Genomic DNA, 21,147 nt, shown 5'->3' on the forward strand with positions numbered 1-21,147 from the left:
CGCTTGTCGCGCTCAAGGCTGCCACCGCAGCCATGTGGGGAGTACAGGCTGCCCTGCATCCCCTGTCCAGAGGCTCTCTGCGAGCTGCTCACCTGCCCGGAGTGACTGGGGCTGGGTGGAAGCCAGGCATCCTGTCCTGCCCAAACCCGGCTGCTCTGCCCCTGTGGGCACTGCTGTCCCGCCTTGCCGGGTCACAGATCTGGGTCCCGGGTCCCGTGGGAAGCCTCGCGCGCTGCTGCCTGCCTCCCTGGGTCACGGATCTGGGTCCCTGGTCCCATGGGCAGCCTCGAGCGCTGCCGGCCCCGCCTCTCCGGGTCAGGGGTCCAGGTCCCGGGTCCCCCTGGCAGCGTCCTGCGCTGCTGGCCCTGCCTTCAGTATGCAAATTAGCCACCATCTTTGTTGGTGGTTAATTTGCATATTGTGCTGATTCGCCAATGGGAGGTGTAGCGAAGGTATGGTCAATTACCCTTTTTGTCTATTATTAGATAGGATAGAAGTCAACATGATCAACATCTGTCAGTATATGAAGAAAGGCTATGTGTTATTATTTCATCAAGAGATAAGAAGGGTTAGAAAGAATTTTGCACATTAAGCAAAATTATAGAAAATATGTTGGCAAATGAAATGCCAATATATTCAATCAATAATTAGCCCAAGGCTTTTTACATTTTTAATTTGAGAAGATGAATGTCCCTGGGAAGTTTTCCCCAATCCCAAAAAATATTTTTTATGTGCTCTCCTTAGCATGCTACCATCTGTGCAGTAACAGTGCTATGAAAACTTACGATATTTTCTTTCTAATACTCACTATTGTGTTATATTCTGTGGAAAAAAAAAGACCACATTGTTCATTGTGAACCTTGCACAAACTGATCAATTATGTAAAAATTAAATAATTTTAAGAGAAAAAATTGACTGTCATGCACATGGCTACTAAGGAATTTATTGATGTTCTTCTGTATCAGAACTTATTTTCCCCCAAAGAAGCAGAAAAAACAAAAATGCAATTGAAATTATAAGTTCTAGGAACAAAGATGGTACAAGTGATCCCTAGGATAAACTAAGTCATGTTTGACATTTGAAGGACACAACAAAAAGGACATTCATTGATTTCTTAAATCCCAATGCCTAGGATTCTTGGTGTAGGGAAGATGTCACATAACCTAGTCCTGACATTTCTATGTCTGCTGGCCTTTGAGTTTTCAGTTATCTTTACACATCTTTTGGGAAACACTTTGTTTAGAGAGAAGAGAGAAGGAAGATAAATAAAAGAATCTCTTGAGTGGCTATAAAGATGGAACTCTGGAGAGGTGATTTCTACATACATAGCTTGCTAATGAGACCTCTTGAGGAGGCTACACAAAGAAATCATCTGGACTGAATCTTCAAATAGTTCAGCAATGGGAACCTGTTCCAACAATAAAACCTGAATTGATGAATGTGAGGGACAGAAATATGAATTCACTCCTTTCCCCTCTAAAGTTAGATGCAATCAAGGAAAACAATTCTAAAAGTTTTTCCAGAGGTTTGCATAGAGCGAAGATCCCAGCTGATATGGACAACACCACAGCCAGATTTTTTTCTTTCTTTCCAATAAGTGTATTAAAGAAACTGTATTGGATTTGTACTTTCTAATCTGGACCTTTAGATTGGCAGTAGGATAACTGTGAATGCCCTAAATTAAATGTGACATTATGTGCTCTTATTAATTTGTCTGGTTAGAGAATTATAGTTTTTATTAGATCCTAACAGAAAACTGTGTTTACTTAAGGAACTGCTTTTTTATAAAGGACATTGGTAATGATCAGTGAGGCTCAAGGATAAATCCTGAGATGCTGGCTCTGGCCCATCACCCTGGTGCCTATGGGAGCCATTCCTCTATTCCACTCAGGAAGGGTGGAGTGTATATAAAGAGCAGACAAGGGTGGAGGGGAGAGGTATCACACTATCTTCTCTGGCCACTTATTTATTTGGAATTTGAGATGGATGCACAATTCAATATTTTATTTTAAGGTCCATCTTTTTAAGCCTAAAGAATCTTTCACGGACAGAACAACATTTGCACAATTATAACTTAAATTTCTAGATGACTTAAATGTACTTTGATTTTAGGAATCTCCCAGTGTTGGTGATTTCTATCTCAGTGAGTACCATGTCAATGCAGCTGTAACTTCAGAGTATTTTGTAACACAAGAGTTGATTTGTCCTGATTCTGGCCTACTTCTGCTGTTAAGGACATCTTATGAAGGAGGAAAGCATTTTCCTGCTGAGTATGGAGACATGCCTTGAAGCTTCCAAATGTTTGATGAAATAAGTCTGCAGCATAAAAGGTAATATGTCTTCAATTTTTGATTGTGGCAACCAAGAATATGGACATAGTGGAGATGACTGATATATTTAAGGTGTGGGAGCATTACAATGTGACCAGTCACATAAGCAACAACTCCTCAGGAGTTAAGTGTTAGAGGAAAAGGAGATAGGGCTAAGTGAAAACATAGAGAAATAATCTGAACACATGATTATGTGAAATGATTTTGGAAACAAGAACCATTGAATGGTGAAGGAACAATAAAAACAATTGCATGAGAATACTTAGAAGGAATGAGATAATCAACCAGGTAGAAAAATAAAAAAGCATCTATCTCCAAAGGTGGAATAAATAGGATATGTTTGGAGCAATGCTTCTCAGATATTACTGTGCACTCAAATCACCTGGGAATTGTGATAAAATGCAAATTTTTATTCATGAAGTTGGAAGTGGAGGTCAAGGCATCATGTCTAACACATCCACACACTCATTAGCTGTCGCTGGTTGGTGGACCATAGTTCTGGTAGCCAGTCTCAAGAAAGGGGTAATTGTTGGAGCAACAAAGCAATTGGAAGGGGTAGTGATGCTTGTTTTGTTCCCAAAACACTGACATTCAATTTCAAAAACAAAGAAGTGTTTGAAAAAAATAATATGTGTATGTGTTTTTCATGATTGTGAAAAAAATCAACATCATAATTAAGTTGTATTAAAAGTTAGCAATCAGAGCAAGAAAGCAGCTAAGTTTGATTATTACTCATTTGTATTTATTTATCTTGTTTGTTATTGTTATCACTGTTGCTGAAAAAAATTTAAAGATACACATACTAGTAAGAACTGATGTTTTAAGAATAATAATTTTTTTTTAATTTGAGAATATGTTAACCATTAACCTAACATTTTGTTCTAATTAGGGAAAGACCAACATTCCTCATCTCCAGTAACACCTGCAAGTCTCTACTCTCCTGAAGGGAAATAGTTGCAGAGTTATTTTAATTATTCCAAAGTTCAAAGACAGTGACTGATACTGCCATGATACATTACTACTGAAAAATCTGGTTTCCTGCAATAAAGATTTCTAGAAAGCTGCTCCTCACTTGTAGACATATTATGTGGCCCAATATTAGTGCTGCCCCCTTTCTGCTGACTGGCCTCCCAGGCCTGGAAACAGCTCATCACTGGATCTCCATCCCCTTCTTTGCAGTCTATGTCTCTGTGCTTTTTGGCAATGGCACTCTCCTCTACCTAATCAAGAATGACCACACTCTCCATGAACCCATGTACTATTTCCTTGCCATGCTGGCGGGGACAGATCTGATGGTAACATTGACCACGATGCCAACTGTAATGGGTGTATTATGGCTGAATCATCGGGAGATGAGCCACGGAGCCTGTTTCCTGCAGGCCTACTGTATTCACTCTCTTTCCATTGTAGAATCAGGTATCTTGCTTGCCATGGCCTATGACCGTTTTATTGCCATTCGCAGTCCCTTGAAATATACTTCCATTCTCACCAATACTCGAGTGGTAAAGTTAGGGATGGGAGCTTTTATGAGGGGTTTTATATTCATTGTGCCTGTAATTGTGCGTCTTTTTTCATTTCCATATTGTCACTCTCACGTTCTCTCTCATGCTTTCTGTCTTCACCAAGAAATCATGAAACTGGCCTGTGCTGACATAACTTTCAATAGACTGTACCCTGTAATTCTGATTTCTTTAACAATCTTCTTAGACTCTTTGATCATCCTTTTCTCCTATATCCTAATTCTCAAGACAGTCATGGGCATAGCCTCTGGTAAAGAGAGAGCCAAGGCCCTCAATACCTGTATCTCCCACATCGGTTGTGTCCTCATCTTCTATATCACTGTTATCGGTCTGTCATTTATTCATAGGTTTGGGGAAAATGTGCCACAAGTGGTCCTCATTATAATGAGCTATGTATACTTTCTCTTTCCTCCTTTAATGAATCCTATCATTTACAGCATCAAGACCAAGCAAATTCAATATGGCATTCGCCGCCTTTTAACTAAACATACAATTGAAAGTTAAACTCTGATGTGGGTGACTGCCCAGGAAAGAAGGTGGGGATCAGAGATTTCTCTGAATTGAGAGAAAAGAAATTCACAAGGTCTCAAAACTTTCTGTAGCAGCCTCCACTTCTTTAAATGATACAATGACATCTATTAGGCTCATCAGGGGTCTGCTCTTGACTTCACAGATTTGGCATTTGTTAGGTTCAAGGATTGATTTGTTTGTCATTATCCTGTGTTCTTGTCTCTAAATGTTAAGCAGAGAAAATAAATATTTCTGATACATCTGGAAGATTAAGTATAATCTGTTTTTGTAATATTTAATTAATATCATTGCTATAAACCATAGATTTTAGTAGTTTTTCAGTTTGATGTATCAATTTACATGTCTGTCTTTGAACTTCTTTGCTCATATCTCTTGCTTATTTTCCTATTAGGGTGTTCATGCTTTCTTAATTTATTTGTGGGAGTGTATTATGATAAATAAACCCCATGAGTCATTGATATTGAAAAATGTCCACTATACATATATATATTTTTAAATTTTATGTGTAAATAACTTTATCAATATTTGTGTTATTAAGATTTGGGGGCCATTTGATAAAGGCTTCCTTAATTTCATGTTTACTTCATATTGTTTTATATTTTGAACAACATTTTACATATTTTATTTTATGTTAGCTTAATATTTGGAGGAAAGGAAATCAGTCCTCAAGGTAGTATCACTATTCATTTGGCCATTATTTTAAGGTATGAGACAGGAATAACACTAAACAAAAATGTTATAACTGCAAGCAAACAGATATAAAATATTGTCTATGCAGATCACAGTCCACTGGAGAATCAAATTTCAAATAAATCTAAATTTAAAATAATCCCCATGACTAGCAATAAAAATATTAAAATAAACTGCTTTGAGGATGTGGGTCTCAAAAAGAATCACATTGAGACTGATTAAAGAAAAGTTCCCTGAAGAGTGTGCCTTGAACTGAGATATGGGGGTAGATTAGAAATTAATTGGTGAAAATAGACATAATGATGTTATAGCAGAGGTAATATGAGAGGAGGCTGTAGGAGGACTGAATCATCGAACTTTTTTAAAATGTGGCTGATAGTTGTAAGGAGAGGTTGAGGTGAAAAAGGGTGTTTAAATCAATAACTTTCTACTTGCCATTGCTGGAGTCTACATGTCTATTCTAGAGTCATGGGAAGCTATTGAATAGTTCTAAGCAAAGGAGTAACATGATTTCAGTGATACTGGCCAATTATAAGTTCACATATCATGTGGATTTAAGTGACACAAGCAAAGAACAAGAAAATAAAGAGAGAGTGTAGCAATTCCATAAAGAGATACCCATAGCTAAAATTATTAAAGTGAAAATGAATTTAGTGAATACTTAAGAGATATATTTAAAATAAAATTAATGAAATGTAGGGTTCTGATCAAGATGGCAGCAAAGGTAAATAAGGCACTCAAATTCTCCCACAAACACCTCAAAATTATAACTAAACTATAGAATAACCATCATTCATAACCACCTGACCCTACAGGACACCTACTACATAAGTTTACTCTACCAAGTCCAGGTTACATAGCAGCTCTGCCTAATACATAAAAACATACCCAGGGAGGCTGCTAAATGAGGAGGAAATAAAAACATCCCAAATGAAAGGACAGAAAAAATTCCAGAAATAGAACTAAGTGAAATCTATCAGACAAATAGATTATCAATTCCTTGCTCTCTTTTTTCTCCTTCCTGCACCCCTGTGATGCAAATATTGGTATGTTTGTTTCATGTTGTCCCAGAGGCTCATGACAAGAAATCTATCAGATGCAGAGTTCAAAATACTGGTTACAAGAATAGTCAAAAAATTTAGGGGAAGAATAGATGACTTACTGAGAACTTTAACAAAAACAAAGGAAACATAAAAAGAAATATAGAGCGCTAGCCAGTTTGGCTTGGTAGATAGAGCATTGGCCTGTGGACTGAGATGTTTCTCTCTCTCTCTCCCTCTCCTTTCCTCTCTGAAATCAATTATGTATATATTTATTTTTAAATGACTATAGAAAACAAAAAAGCAATCAGAAATTAAGAATATATTAACTAAAATGAAGAATACATTATAAAGAATTAACATTAGAGTAGATGAAACAGAGGATCGAATAAGAGATTTGGAAGATAAGAAAGCAGAAAACATCCAATCAGAAGAGTGAGAACAAAAAAAGATTTTTTAAAAAATGAGGATAGTATAAGGAGCCTCTGGGACAACATGAAGCAAACATACAATATTTGCATCACAGGGGTGCAGGAAGGAGAAAAAAAGAGAGCAAGGAATTGATAATCTATTTGAAAAAAATAATGATGGAAAAGTTTCCTAATCTGGTGAAGAAAATAAGCATACAAGTCCAAGAGTTCCAAACAAGATGAGCCCAAGAGGCCCACCTAAGGCACATCATGGGGATGTAAAGTACAGCAATGGTTAAAGACAAAGAGAGAGTTTTAAAAGCAGCAGGAGAAAAGTAGTTAGTTACTTAGAGCATCCATAAGAATATTAGCTGATTTCTCAACAGAAACTTTGAGGGCTAGAAAGGGATTGACACCAAATATTCAAAGTGATAAAATGCAAGGACCTACAACCAAGATTACTCTACCCAACAAAGCTATCATTTAGAGTTGAAGGACAGATAAGAGCTTCTCAGACAAGAAAAAGCAAAAGAAGTTTATCATCACCAGACCTGTATTACAAGATATGCTAAAGGGTATCTTTAATAATAATGTACAAAAAGATAAAATATGAATAATAAATGACTATAAATACATATCTATCAACAATTGCTTTAAATGTAAATAAATTAAATGATCCAATCAAATGACATATGGAAGCTGAATGGATAACAAAACAAGACCCTTACATATGCTATCTACAAGAGACTCACTGCAGATCCATAGACACACACAGATGTGAAAGTAAAAGGATAGCAAAATGTATTTCATTAAAATAGAAATAAATAAAAAGGATAGGGTAACAATACTTATACCAGACCAAATAAAGTTTAAAACAAAGGCTATATATGCAGAAAAAGCGTTTGACAAAATTCAACACCCATTTTTGATAAAAACTCTCAGCAAGGTGGGAATTGAAGGATCATACCTCAATATAATAAAAGCCATATATGACAAACCCACAGCCAACATCATACTCAATGGATAAAAACTAACACCATTTGCCCTAAGAACAGGAACAAGACAGGGGTGCCCACTCTCACCACTCCTGTTCGACATAGTACTGGAAGTATTAGCCATTGCAATTAGACAAGAAGAAGAAATAAAAGGCATCCAAATTGGAAAAGAAGAAGTAAAACTGTCCTTATTTGCAGATGACATGATATTATACTTAAAACACTCTAAAGACTCCATCAATAAACTATTAGACTTAATAAAAGAATTCGGCAATGTAGCAGGATACAAAATTAATGCCAAGAAATCTATGGCATTTCTATACACCAATAGTGAATGTGCAGAAAGAGAGACTAAAATAGCAATCCCATTTACCATCACACCAAAAAAATTAAGCTACCTAGGAATAAACTTAACTAAAGAGGTAAAAGACCTCTACTCAGAAAACTACAGGACGTTGAAAAAAGAGATAGAGGAAGACATAAAGAGATGGAAGAACATACCATGTTCTTGGATTGGTAGAATCAACATCATTAAAATGTCCATACTACCCAAAGCAATCTATAAATTCAACGCACTTCCCATTAAAATACCAACGGCATACTTCAGAGATCTAGAACGAACTCTCCAAAAATTCATCTGGAATAAGGGGGAAAATATACCCCAGAGTAAAATACTAAAGCCATTGATACAGAATGTAAACCCAAATCCTAAAATCTGGTATCCTACCAAATCTTCCTCTGCCTTTCATACTTAGCCCAGGAGGCCTGTAACACATCTAAGCATCTTAACAGAACATTTCACCCCAGATTATTCCCATTTCATGTGATAAGCTTGGTGCAGAGATTCTTAGGGCTGGGAACGACTGACTTTGCAGGTCACGTTTGAAGCGTAGAAGCTATGGGAAACCTATCACTCCTGCGGTGGCCGCCCATTACTGTGATACTGTATCTCATTCTGATAGTTAACTTTTAGGTGTGGGCTGCCTCTTTTGCCACATTAAATTTGATGGAAGACACCCCAATGAATTGGTCAAAGCTCTTTAAGTAAAAACTATTTTGACTAACACTTTGTAGTTCTTAATCCCTTCACCTTTTTCTTTTTTTTTAAAAATATATTTTATTGATTCTTTACAGAGAGGAAGGGAGAGAGATAGAGAGTTAGAAACATCGATGAGAGAGAATCATCGATCAGCTGCCTCCTGCACATCTCCTACTGGGGATATGCCCGCAACCCAGGTACATGCCCTTGACCGGAATCGAACCTGGGACCTCTCAGTCCGCAGGCCGACACTCTATCCACTGAGCCAAACTGGTTTCGGCCCCTTCACCTTTTTCACCTAACTCCCCAACCCACATGATTTCACTTATATGTGGAACCTAAAAATCAAAAGAAATGAACAAACAAAATAGAAACCGACTCATAGGCTTGCTGGGCACACAGTGGGTTGGGAAATGACATGACCATCTTCAGTGTTCCTAAAGAGGTAGAAGAGGGCTACTCTGTATCTCTGTATCTATGAGTCTGTTTCTATTTTGTTTGTTCACTTATTTTGATTTTTAGATTCCACATATAAGTGACATCATGTGGCATTTGTCTTTCTCTATCTGACCTATAGTCCCAGGAATGGAAAGTACAGCATAGGGAATATAGTCAATAGTCTCTATTATAAAAACCCCTTGGCCCTAACACCATCACCCCATAACGACCAGAGGCTGCGTACACAGCAAGGTGCACTCAGGTGGGCTGGGCTGCGTGTGCGGCAAGGCACGTGTGGGTGGACCAGGCTGCTTCTTTTTAATTGTTATCATAATCAACTTGCCAAAAATTGTTGGTTATATGCAAATAATGCTCATTTGATTTGATAAGATCATAATTACAAATAAGTCCTACTTTAAAGTTCCCTATAAAAGTCAAATTTAAGTTTATAAATATATGTCAAAGTCGGGAAAAAAAGGAGGCATATGTAATACTCTTTGTAATACTTTAAGCAATAAAACAATAAATAAATAAATAAATAAGACTTTCTAGATTCATGAATATTAGAATACCCATATGATTGTCTCCATCAGCAATGTAGTTTTACATCTGAGTCTTAATCTTCTTGCCAGAGCTGCTTGTGTAAAGTATATGCATTCAATCATTAAATTCTGATATTGCTTTAGCCTTTCAGATATCATACATTTTTCTTAAAATCTCAAGCTTCTGGCATCTGAGGAGACTTTTGTTCAGGAGTCTGTCTTCATTTTAATGGCTTTTTTGTTTGTTTGTTTGTTTTAGGAGCTTTCAACTCCTGTCTTTTCCTGTTTTAAACTTTGCCTCTGGTCCTGCAGGTCTCACACCCTGAGTCCCAATTCCACTGAGTAATCACACCCTTCTAAAATCAATTTATCAACTCTGCCCACTTGTTCTGATTTCTCTGGAATCTCAAAAGTCATTTGAGATGGCATACCAATAACAATATTTCTTAAACATTTTTATAGAGATGGACTCATTTCGGTTGATTAATTCTTATCCTTAGTGAAACAAATATCTGATTGATTTCAAGAAAGAAAATAGAAATTGGTTCAAATTGGAAAGAAATACATCAACTGTCTATAGGAAAGATAATAAGAAAAGGAATAAGATACTGAAGACAGTGACATAGAGCCAAAGGAATTATTTTGGGGACTAGAAGTAGAGACTAGAAACAGATGTAAATCATGTGAATGACAGAATAAAGGTTGGATGCTGAAGAGTAAGTTGTTAACATTCATTCCTGTGATTAATATTACTGTTGTTCCTTATTCCAGGCAAAGACTTCGTGAATACAGACATAATTAAGAGTGAAATAATTCACAAAATCTTGTACATTTGGAAGGGAAATATCACCTGACAATGTGCTACAAGAAGATGGAGAGTAAAAAGTTATGCTAAGTATTTAAAGGTCAGATCCCCTGAAAAAGCTCTTCTCCACTTGTAAAACCTACCATGTGGTCCAACAACAGTGCTGCTCCCTTCCTGCTGACTGGCTTCCTGGGCTCAGAGGCAATTCACCACTGGATCTCTATCCCTTTCTTTATCATTTACCTCTCCATTCTTTTTGGCAATGGCGTACTTCTTGTCCTTATTCAGAGTGACCACAATCTTCATGAGCCCATGTACTACTTCCTGGCTATGCTGGCAAGTACAGACCTTGGGATGACACTAACTACAATGCCCACAGTCCTGAGTGTCCTGTTGTTGGACCGGAGGGAAATTGCTCAGCATTCCTGTTTTACACAATCCTATTTCATTCATTCCCTGGCCATTGTAGAATCAGGTGTCTTGCTTGTTATGGCATATGATCGTTTCATTGCTATCCGATATCCTCTGAGTTACAACTCCATTCTCATCAATTCCCGGGTGATGAAGATAGGACTTGGGGTACTGATGAGGGGCTTTGTGTCCATTGTACCCCCAATTCTGCCACTCTATTGGTTCCCATATTGCCGTTCCCATGTTCTTTCCCATGCCTTTTGCCTCCACCAAGATGTTATGAAACTCGCCTGTGCTGATATTACATTTAATCGTATATACCCAGTTATTCTGGTTGCTTTGACTTTCTTCCTAGATGCTATGATTATCCTCTTCTCTTATGTCCTAATCCTTAAAACAGTTCTGGGCATTGCTTCTATAGAAGAGCGGGCTAAGGCCCTCAACACCTGTGTCTCCCATATTAGCTGTGTCCTAGTCTTTTACATCACTGTGATTGGCCTGACTTTCATCCACAGGTTTGGCAAACATGCCCCACATGTGGTCCACGTTACTATGAGCTATGTCTACTTCCTCTTTCCTCCATTCATGAACCCCATTATATACAGTGTCAAGACCAAGCAGATTCAGAGAAGCATCATTCGTCTGTTTTCTGGGCACAGTAGGGTTTGAGCCTTCATTCCAGAATCTTGAGCTCTGTAGGATTTTTTGCCCTTTTCCATTATTGGAAGGGTTTTACATTCTTTTTTTTTTTTCAGAGTTTGATGAGATTTTAATTATTACATAAAGCTAAAAGTTTACTTAAATATATATGTGTGTGTATATATATAATATTAATATTATATATAATATATATGTTATATATATTATATATAATATTAAGCCTGTATTAGAATATATGTATTAAAATAGAATATAACCTATATAATAAAAGCCTAATATGCTAAGTGTCCGACCATTCATTCGACCATTTGATCAGTCACTATGGCATGCACGGACCATCAGGGGGAAGGCATTCCGACCCATAGGTTAGCTTGCTGCTAGGGTCCGGCCAATCAGGACTGCAAGAGATGGGCTAGGCATACCCTGGAACCCTCCTGCAGTACCTCCTGGCTGGCCAATCTCCCATGGTCCCTTCCCAGCCTCTAAAATATTTCTTCTAATTAATTTCCTTTCAATGTGCATGAATCCGTGCACCAGGCTTCTAGTATTTATAGGATGTTTTATTAGAATATATATCATAACCTATATAATATACTATGTGTACATTCTAATATATATTTTCATTAGCAATGAAAATCCAGATAATAACCAATGTGAAAAATATCATTTATAAGATTTGCTGTATTATTGGAAATATTTGTAAGCAATAGAATTTTCAAGTTAGAGACTCTGACTCTCTTAGACTAATAAATGACACTTATTGTCAGAATAATTGGGTGACATTCAACATTATTTGCAAAAGGTCAGGAAATAAAGCATTTCCCGTGGAACAAATAGTAGGTTTCCATCAATTTCTTTTTAGCAGAAATAAGACATGGGATTTTCTACCACAGGTATAAAACCTAGAGCTGAGGACACCATGGTTACAACGTCCAGACTTTACATTTTATTCTTTATTTTTTATTTATTTAAAAAATCATTCAGAGAGTAAGGGAGAGGGAGAGAGAGATAGAAACATCAATGATGAGAGAGAATCATTGATCCACTGCCTCCTGCATGCCCCCTACTGGGGATCGAGCCCACAACCTGTGCATGTGCCCTTGACTGAAATCAAACCCAGGACCCTTCAGTCCACAGGCCAACACTCTATCCATTGAGCTAAACTGGCTAGGGCTTATTCCTTATTTTTTAATATCACTTTTGAACCAAGTTACAGGTTTCAATTTACTTTTTTAGCATTCTTGAACCAAGTTATACACTCTAAATGTCAGAGTCTGGATAAGACTGTGCTCTGGATTTGGGGTCTGGAGAGAGCAAAAACTCTCATCTTTTAACTTTTGTGGTGGGACAGAACTAATAAAAAGCTAAGTGCTAAGTAATGAATTCCTTCAAAATAGGAGGAATGCTAGTATATGGATACAGGACAGCTCAAAACTAATAAAATTGTTCTAAAGGATTCAGTCATTGTGCAAATGGTTAGTGATCCTTCTTGGAAAGTTGGACCTGAGGGTTCTATTCATGGTTATTTTGGTTGTTGTTCTCTATATACCATTTTATTTTATTTTTCTAAAGTTGCCATATTAAGTGCATTTCATTTAGGGACACAGGTTGCTAGTTACCTTTGTCATGTGGTCTGCAATGAGCACCATTTGAGAGTATGAACTTCACAGAGGGAACCTGCATCTCTATGGGCCACTGCAGGGATGGCAATAAGTAAAAAGGAAAAGGTTTGATGGCATTGAAACTTAGACACGTAAAAAGTTTGGTAAAAATTGAAAATGAAATGCATTAACTTATTTCCCAAGAAATCATGAGAAGAGGATTCCAACACTGCTCCCATGATTGTTACAGGAAGATGCCCTACAGTAATAAATGTGTGGTACAAATATAGAGGCACGGTGCTGAAAAATAAAATCACGTATGATACAGAACTCATCCATTCAGTAAAAGGAATAGAGGAACCTAAATGTAAATAAGGAAAAGTGATGGGATCGAGTTAATAACCCAAATTTACTTATGTGGAAGGTAGCAAGGGATGCCATAATATAATTTTACACTCTACTGATATTTAAATAGCCTGTATAAATTGTCAAAAATTGACAAAACAAACATGGAACATTGAAAATAATGATTTTTAAAAATAAATATACATGTATAAATTTCAAATAAAACACATAACATTTTTAAATAATTACTTCCTTTGAAAATCTTTTTTAATTAATAGATCAATATTTATCTACCAATCCAGTCATATATAAGGATATTTACAGGAGAATTTAAGTAAAAACAGAATCCTTCTAAATAAATGCAGCTTTCAGATAAGTCTCAGTCTGTTCTCATTCTGACCTCTGCTACCCAGTTTGCCAAACCTACGAGCCTCCCATACAGAACATCTTGAGTGAGTACTGACACAAATCAGGAGTCATGCCTATGCTTTGCAGTGTACTCTCTATCATAGTACAAATGCAGCCAGGAGAGTAATTATGTTCCCTCATCAGCTTCTGGTCTTTCCAAGAATTACTGTCTGCCGTTCTATAAACCTCCAAAGCTGTAAACAAAATAAATATATACAAATAAACAATTTTATTTGTGTGATGTGGCTAGAGTTGATTTATTTAATTCATGAAAGATGTTAATTTTTCATAATCAGAGTCAACATCCTGTTCAAGGGTTAGTCCAAGAGCTTTACATGGATCAATTTGTTGCATGTTTATGCCGACTCAGCAGTTCCTGAGAAAGGACAAAAATATCTAAGTAGCATGCAGCTTTCAAACATCCTATTTGAGGACACAGAGCTTGGCAATTATATAACAATTCTGATTTATGGAGGAGAGGTGTTAGTTTTAGACATTTAATAATTTAAGCATGGTAATGAAGATGGTGAAGTTTCTCTTTATTTTTACCTGAAATCTGGAAAAAAAAAAAGGTTTACCTCCACATTTCCAAACATTTAACTAAAATGTAACCAAGCTGCCGAAACCGGTTTGGCTCAGTGGATAGAGCGTCGGCCTGAGGACTGAAAGGTCCCAGGTTCGATTCCGGTCAAGGGCATGTACCTGGGTTGCGGGCACATCCCCAGTAGGAGATGTGCAGGAGGCAGCTGATCGATGTTTCTCTCTCATCGATGTTTCTAACTCTCTATCTCTCTCCCTTCCTCTCTGTAAAAAATCAATAAAATATATTTTAAAAAAATAAAATAAATAAATAAAATGTAACCAAGCCTCTAAGAAGTCCTTTCTCTAGGTCTTATCTCCTTCCCCTTCCCTCATGGGTGGTTGGTGGACATGGGTATGGCTTTGCATGCAAGTGTGTATATGCGTGTGTGTGTGGGGGGGGGGGGGATGGAGGGGGGATGGCTCCAGAAACACTCATTGGCCACGTGATCTTTTCCAGGACTCACCTCAGTCTTCAGTTTCTCCATCTGTTAAACAAGAGTATTAGACCTGGTTCTCTCTCTCTCTCTCTCTCTCTCTCTCTCTCTCTCTCTCCCCCTCTCTCTCTCTCTCTCTTAATTAGCATACTATTAAATTGACTTATTCAAGATGCAGAACAGTTCCAACACAATAAAATAACTCCTCCATACTACCTTTTATAGTCATATATCCATCCCACTCTTAACTCTGGGCAATCACTGATCTGCTTTCTATCACTGTAGTTTATCTTTTCAAGAATGTGATACAACAAAAATCATATAGTATGTAACTTTTTGAGAGTAGTTTCACTCAGCATAACGCCTTTAAGATTCATCCAGAATGTTGAATTTTTCAATAGTTCATTCCTCTTTAAGTGTTGAGTAATATTTCTCAGATGGAAGTTCTAATACATAGATATTAATGGTTTTCCTGCAATTTCCCAGTAATTTTCATCTGGTTAGTCTTAGCCTCCACTTACATTACATTTTGACCATTCTTTCCATGCCTGTTTCTGAAGACATTTTCCTCAGCCAGAAATTTCCCACATCCAAATTTTAAATGCTAGACTCTCCTATCTTTCCAACTCTCTTACTCATGAACCTTCTAGAAATCACTCAGGACTTGGATCTGTAGTATATTTATCATTCTCCTCCTTTCTTTATTCTCTATTCTTCTTGCGAATGCTCCCTCATGAGACATCCTCCCCAGTCACTCTCTATATCTGACGTCTTAGCGTGGCCCTTGTTTCATTCACTAGCCATGGCTTCTCTGATAACCCACCCAAGCCTCCTGGCATCATTATAAAATGTTATGACTGTTGAGCAACTAGATCCAAAAGTATTGCTGACAGAGGGAAGAAAACAAACCAGCAAAATAAATTGTAATACAGATAAGCAAATGTACTGCACTTAAGACAAATATTCAACTCCATAACTATAAATGAAAGATAGCAGGCATGTGTCTGTCCCAGATCTGACATACCTGGCCTTGTTTAATTCATCCTAGCTGCCTCGGTTAGATTCTGATGTCAAAGGCAGTCAAAATAATTGAAAAACAATTTCTAATCCACAACCCATGCTTCATAAATGATTTAAGAGCCTGTTAATAGGGAATGGACACTAATATCTCCTATTTTCCCTCATCTGAATCCCCAGCTTCTCAACACTTCCAGTCCCACTCCTACTGCCACAGGCATTGGAGGGACAGGAGAATTGAACTTGGTAGACAAAGAAGAAAATTAGGTCAACCCCTAAGGGCACACCCAAACTTCTTAAGTCTTCTCTAACCCTGAAGGTAAGCAGAGGTCACCTCTCTGATGGCTTCAGAGAACAGAAGAAGGAAATATCTGTGTTTTTGGAAGAGGACATGGCCATTCTGGAGGCAACATTTACCTTTAAACAGTGCCCTTTTGGGACTACTAATTCTTTGAAGAGATTTCTGAGGATAGCTAAACAGGAAGCATAGGACCCTAGTCCATTCTGTTGGAAAAACTCAAGCTCTTGTTTTAAGATGTTTTTGGTTATAAAATATTGAATTCTTACCTCTATCCTAACCCTCCCCTAGTCACATTTTTGGAACATTAATTATGCATTGTTTACTGTCTACTATCCATCAAATAGAGTCAGAAACGAGTCACTAAAATACTCTTTAAAGCCTTTCCCTGATTTTCTACCATGTTTCAGTCATAGAACTAGGTGCTGTATATGCATTATCACAATAATGTGGGTAGTTTTTATAATATTTATATTAGCCGAAACCGGTTTGGCTCAGTGGATAGAGCGTCAGCCTGCGGACTCAGGGGTCCCGGGTTCGATTCCGGTCAAAGGCATGTACCTGGGTTGCGGGCACATCCCCAGTGGGAGATGTGCAGGAGGCAGCTGATCGATGTTTCTCTCTCATTGATGTTTCTAACTCTCTATCTCTCTCCCTTCCTCTCTGTAAAAAATCAATAAAATATATTTAAGAAAAAAATTATATTATTGATAAGACAACTGAGGCCTAAAGATGATAGCTTTTATTTTCTGCATTCATAATGGATTTCTTTTTTATTCACCATAAAGTAACTTTCCCAGACACTAGCCATTAAAAACTGTTGAGAAGTTACACAAACACAACAACATTGTTATTAAATTAAATCTATTGTCAATTTATGAGGGAAAAAAAAAAACACCTACATTTTTTCTCACTGAGCCATTGAAGCAAGAAAAATAGAAAACAATGAAAGAGTACTTTTCTCAATGATTCCTTGACTATTATGCAAATGCAAGCACGTTGGCCTGGGAGGAGGGATATTGTTCATGACTGGTATGTGAAGCCAGACCAGGGTTTGGATGAGACGGCACATAGTGCAGTGGCCGTGCCTTCACTCTTAGAGCAGAGAGCTCTTTGGGGCTCAGGTGCACACAAAAGGGAACACGGGGTATACATAGAACTCTGAGTATTGTTCCTTTTTTAGGGAGAAATTGTAACCATAGCCTGAGGTTGTAACTGTGAGCCCTTTTTCTTCTCTCACACTCAGTTTCCAGGTCAGAATGACATGGCCTGTCCTGCCTGTGTGAGGCTGACTCACTCCAAGGCCCAGCACTGGAGGGGCCCTGGCAGGGCTCTGATAGCACTATCTACAGGGCCAGGAACCAGGAGGGCAACCTCTCCCTCCCAGACCCTGAGCAGGGTTTGCTTATTTGTGTATTTAAATGATATATTTACTTTTAAAGAGATAGCCCGGAGTCTGCCCAGCTTTGGCTGTGGCATGAAAATGACCTGAGGTATTTCAGATGCCCTCTGTTCCTTCTTTCAGAATGAGCATTTAGAGGCAAAGGGGCTCAGGGCAAGTGTCTTGAACAGTAAGTCAAGAGCTTTGAGTTCTGGTCTGGGCATTTCCATGACAATTAAGTCATCCTGAGGAAATCCCTACCCTTCTCTGAGCTTCAGTTTCCTCTTCTCTAAACATAGGCTGGAATCGAGGGACCTTGTCCCAACAGGGAATTTCTGTTAATTTCATCAGCTCCCTCAGCTCTTAAACTGGGAATGTCATTGAACCCAATACCCCTGAACTAGCAGATGTCCCCAGGTCCTTTTATCCAGCAATGAAATTCTCTTCTTCAGCCAGGCCCAGTAGGTACTAGTGTGTGAAGCGAGGCTGCCTCTCTCTCCCGTTCTCACACACACTAGGAAAGAAATTGACACCCTCCCCACACAGCCATCCCCACTAATCCATTTCAGAGACTCAAACCTTTTGCTGCAGGAAGTCATAAGAAGTAAACAGCAGTGGTTAAGAGCACAGACTCGGGAGCCACACTGCCCGAGTGGAGGGCAACTAAGCACCTCTTACTGGTTGTATGCCTCAGTTTTTCACCTATAAAATGGGGTTTTAAACATCCTCATAAAACTGTGAGTTAATATATCCAAAGAGTTTAAAGTAGTGACTTATATATGTTTCGTACGCTAGAAATATTTTCTATTTCATTGTGTTTAACTGCAATCATCTTCGCTACACTCACAAGTTATTTTTTGCTGCACTTTACATCAGTTCATTTATAATAATAATAAAATTAACCAGACTTATGCCAGGCACTGTAGTAAATATTTTGCATAACATATCATTTTACTTATTTCTCTATGGTCAGGGAGAAGGGGTTGTGGCTATGGTCACTGCCTTCATTTGAATGGTTGGTTTTGTGAATACAAGGACTGTGGCTCTCTGCTTCACTGTTATGTCAGCAGCATTTGTTATAAAGCATGCAGTTTGAGTTTAACAAATGTATGAAAGCTCTAATATGGTAAGACTGTCTTCTGGAAAAGAGATTTGAGTTATACTATGTGACACAGAATAAAAGGATTTTTATTTCTGTAACAACTTTGTAAAAATCAAGTTGTCTCTCAAAGACAAGGGGTCAATGGAAAAACCATAGAATTGTCCTCATGAAAGAAAGTGTTTCACTGTGATTGTATGAGTAGGACACAGGTGTTTCAGAGGGGTTTTTACCCTAAGCAAGGTTGACCTTGAGTTCCTAGACTCACATAGCTCTGTGAAGACCTATGGCATTACATGTTATTCTCTGTTCCCCATCATGTACACATATATGAACATGTGAGAGAAGGCTTTCCCTACACTTATTGATTGGATTAATCAAAGTATCAACTGATGTACTGGGGAAGAATAGCAAGAAAGAGTTCTGAGTGAAGTGAAAACCACAATGCTCTCTCCACATTCAGGGCTCCAGCGGATGGAAATGTAAGGCCTCGTGCAGCCTGGTCTAACCTCGGGAGCCCATCTGACATGAAGAGGGAAGAGACAAGCGTCTACACTGAGCAGGTTTTCTTCCTGTGACAGAAAGCCTCCTGCCCCAAACCTCCAGAGTACTTCTCTTGTCTGTCCTCTCAGAATCGCGTCACCTACATCCATAAACTGGTTTCCCACAGTCTGTGACCCTCTTCATTGAAGGAGTTCCTCATGAGAAAACCCTCCCAGCATCCAGACCCTATTCTCTGATTCTAGGAGGCCCTGAGCCCAGTTCCTGGTGTTCCTTCCTTGGTTCCATCCACTGACCTTAATCTTTCCTCTCCCTCCTCCCTGAACCTTGTTGAGGTGTGAGATGATCCATTCGGTGAGTATGGCCTCTTCAAGAAATACCTCCCTTCTTAATGGCTATTTCCAAATCCCATCTTATACCTGGCATCACTAGTTTTAAGGGGGAGCACTATAAGGAAGAGAGAATGAATAGGAGGGATGAAAGCATATAAAAATATAAAGAGTGAGTAGGAAAGTTGTGGGTGAAGAAGGACAGGGTTAATGGATGATAAAATCTACTATTTCTTGAGAATTTTTATTTTATTTTAAAGTCTAATCAATTCTGCTTTATAGACCATGCGTCATATCTCTTTCTTTATCTCTCACACTAACTTTGTAAGATAAATACAATTATTATTCCTGTATTTAGATGACAGGACTAAACTCAGAGGAGCTGAGGCTTTTGCCTAAAGTCAGACATATAAGGGACAATGCTAGTGCCTGGACCCAGTCAGACACTGAATGTACTGCTCATAGCCCCTTGCTGCACTGCCGAGGAGCATTTGATGGATGGAGCTGGGAAAGCATGGAAATTGAGCTGTAGATGAAGGAAGTGGGAATGGATAAGTTGGTAATTGTAGATTTGAGAGCAGGAGTCTCTCATAGCTTGAACCAGGAAATGTTGACTCAGCAAACTCAAGGCACCCATAGGGACTTTGGGAGCTAGTGTGTAAGATGTGTCTATCAGAAGTTGCAGAGAGGGCAGGGGCGGGGGTAGCTGCCAGCTATCAGGGCCCAGAAAGGCTATAGGTCTGCGGGCTCAGATAGGTGGTCAGGTCAGGTTGGTGGCTCTGGGTGGAGCTCATGAGTCTCAGAGGAGATAGATTGTGAGTTAAGGGCTGAGCATGGGAAAGGGTAGGGAGGCACAGCACAGCAGTATTTTGCTATCACATGAGACTCACCATCAACAAGGGGCAATGCCTTAACTCCTCTGAGCTCAGCCTCATTATCTATGAAATAAGGATAGTAGTTGTATCTATCTAACGGGGTTACTATGAGCATCCAGAGCTACATAGTTTCTAAACCAATGACAACAATTCAGGCCAGAATGTAGGCTTCCTAATGACCAGAGGTCTCAAAGCAGCAGAGAGTTTCTAGAAAATAATACCAACTACTGCTTAAATGTAGAGGCACGCTCAAAGTCCAATATTTACTTTGGCAATGACCTGAGATGTTGTGCAACAGAACTTTCCCTTTCTCCCAGGAAGACCATCTTCCCAGGTTCTAGGGTCCACATTCAGAGCTGAGCTTTAAGGGTTGAAGCCTCTGAAGTTACTGGGCACAGACGAAGGCAGCTGACAACAATTTTGGAGTTAAAAAAAATCACTTTATTGGGAGTATATACAACCCAAGATTTTGAAGCATGAAAGGTCCACTAAGAATCTGACCAGGCATTAAACAGGAAACAGGGTGATTAAGGAACTTGTGAACAGAGAATAGAATTTAAGAAATAGAGGGATTTAAGCCAGAGGAAAATGAAAAGGGGATGGGAATTAGTATTGAAATCTTTCAAAACGCCTGGCGCCATTGTAGGGTATTTAAATCACCGGTGAGTTATATGTATTGAACGTTTTGTCATTCATGCTTGTGATAAGTAATATTTTGTTTATTATTTAGTATATACTAGGATATACATGAAGTGCATCATATGAACTATCCTAGTTTATCCTCATACTAATATTCAGAAGTAGATTAATGTTTCTTACTGAGGAGGAAACCGAGGCACAGAAAAATACAAGAAAATGTATTGAAG

The 21,147-nt window shown here is 38.4% G+C and overlaps 2 protein-coding genes across 2 annotated transcripts; both read left to right on the forward strand.

Annotated features, from left to right (window-relative positions):
* Nucleotides 1–3,415: 3,415 nt before the first annotated feature.
* Nucleotides 3,416–4,354, forward strand: LOC308524121 (olfactory receptor 51B2-like; the record flags this gene model as incomplete). Its single annotated transcript, XM_081098270.1, has 1 exon — nt 3,416–4,354. One exon carries the CDS (start codon nt 3,416–3,418, stop codon nt 4,352–4,354), a length of 939 nt encoding a protein of 312 aa, XP_080954396.1.
* Nucleotides 4,355–10,484: 6,130 nt separating this feature from the next.
* Nucleotides 10,485–11,420, forward strand: OR51B4 (olfactory receptor family 51 subfamily B member 4; the record flags this gene model as incomplete). Its single annotated transcript, XM_081098278.1, has 1 exon — nt 10,485–11,420. The coding sequence occupies one exon, from the start codon at nt 10,485–10,487 to the stop codon at nt 11,418–11,420; it is 936 nt and encodes a 311-aa protein (XP_080954404.1).
* Nucleotides 11,421–21,147: the final 9,727 nt, after the last annotated feature.

This window comes from Myotis nattereri (assembly GCF_964212035.1).
Source record: "Myotis nattereri genome assembly, chromosome: 9".
NCBI classification, from domain to species: domain Eukaryota; kingdom Metazoa; phylum Chordata; class Mammalia; order Chiroptera; family Vespertilionidae; genus Myotis; species Myotis nattereri.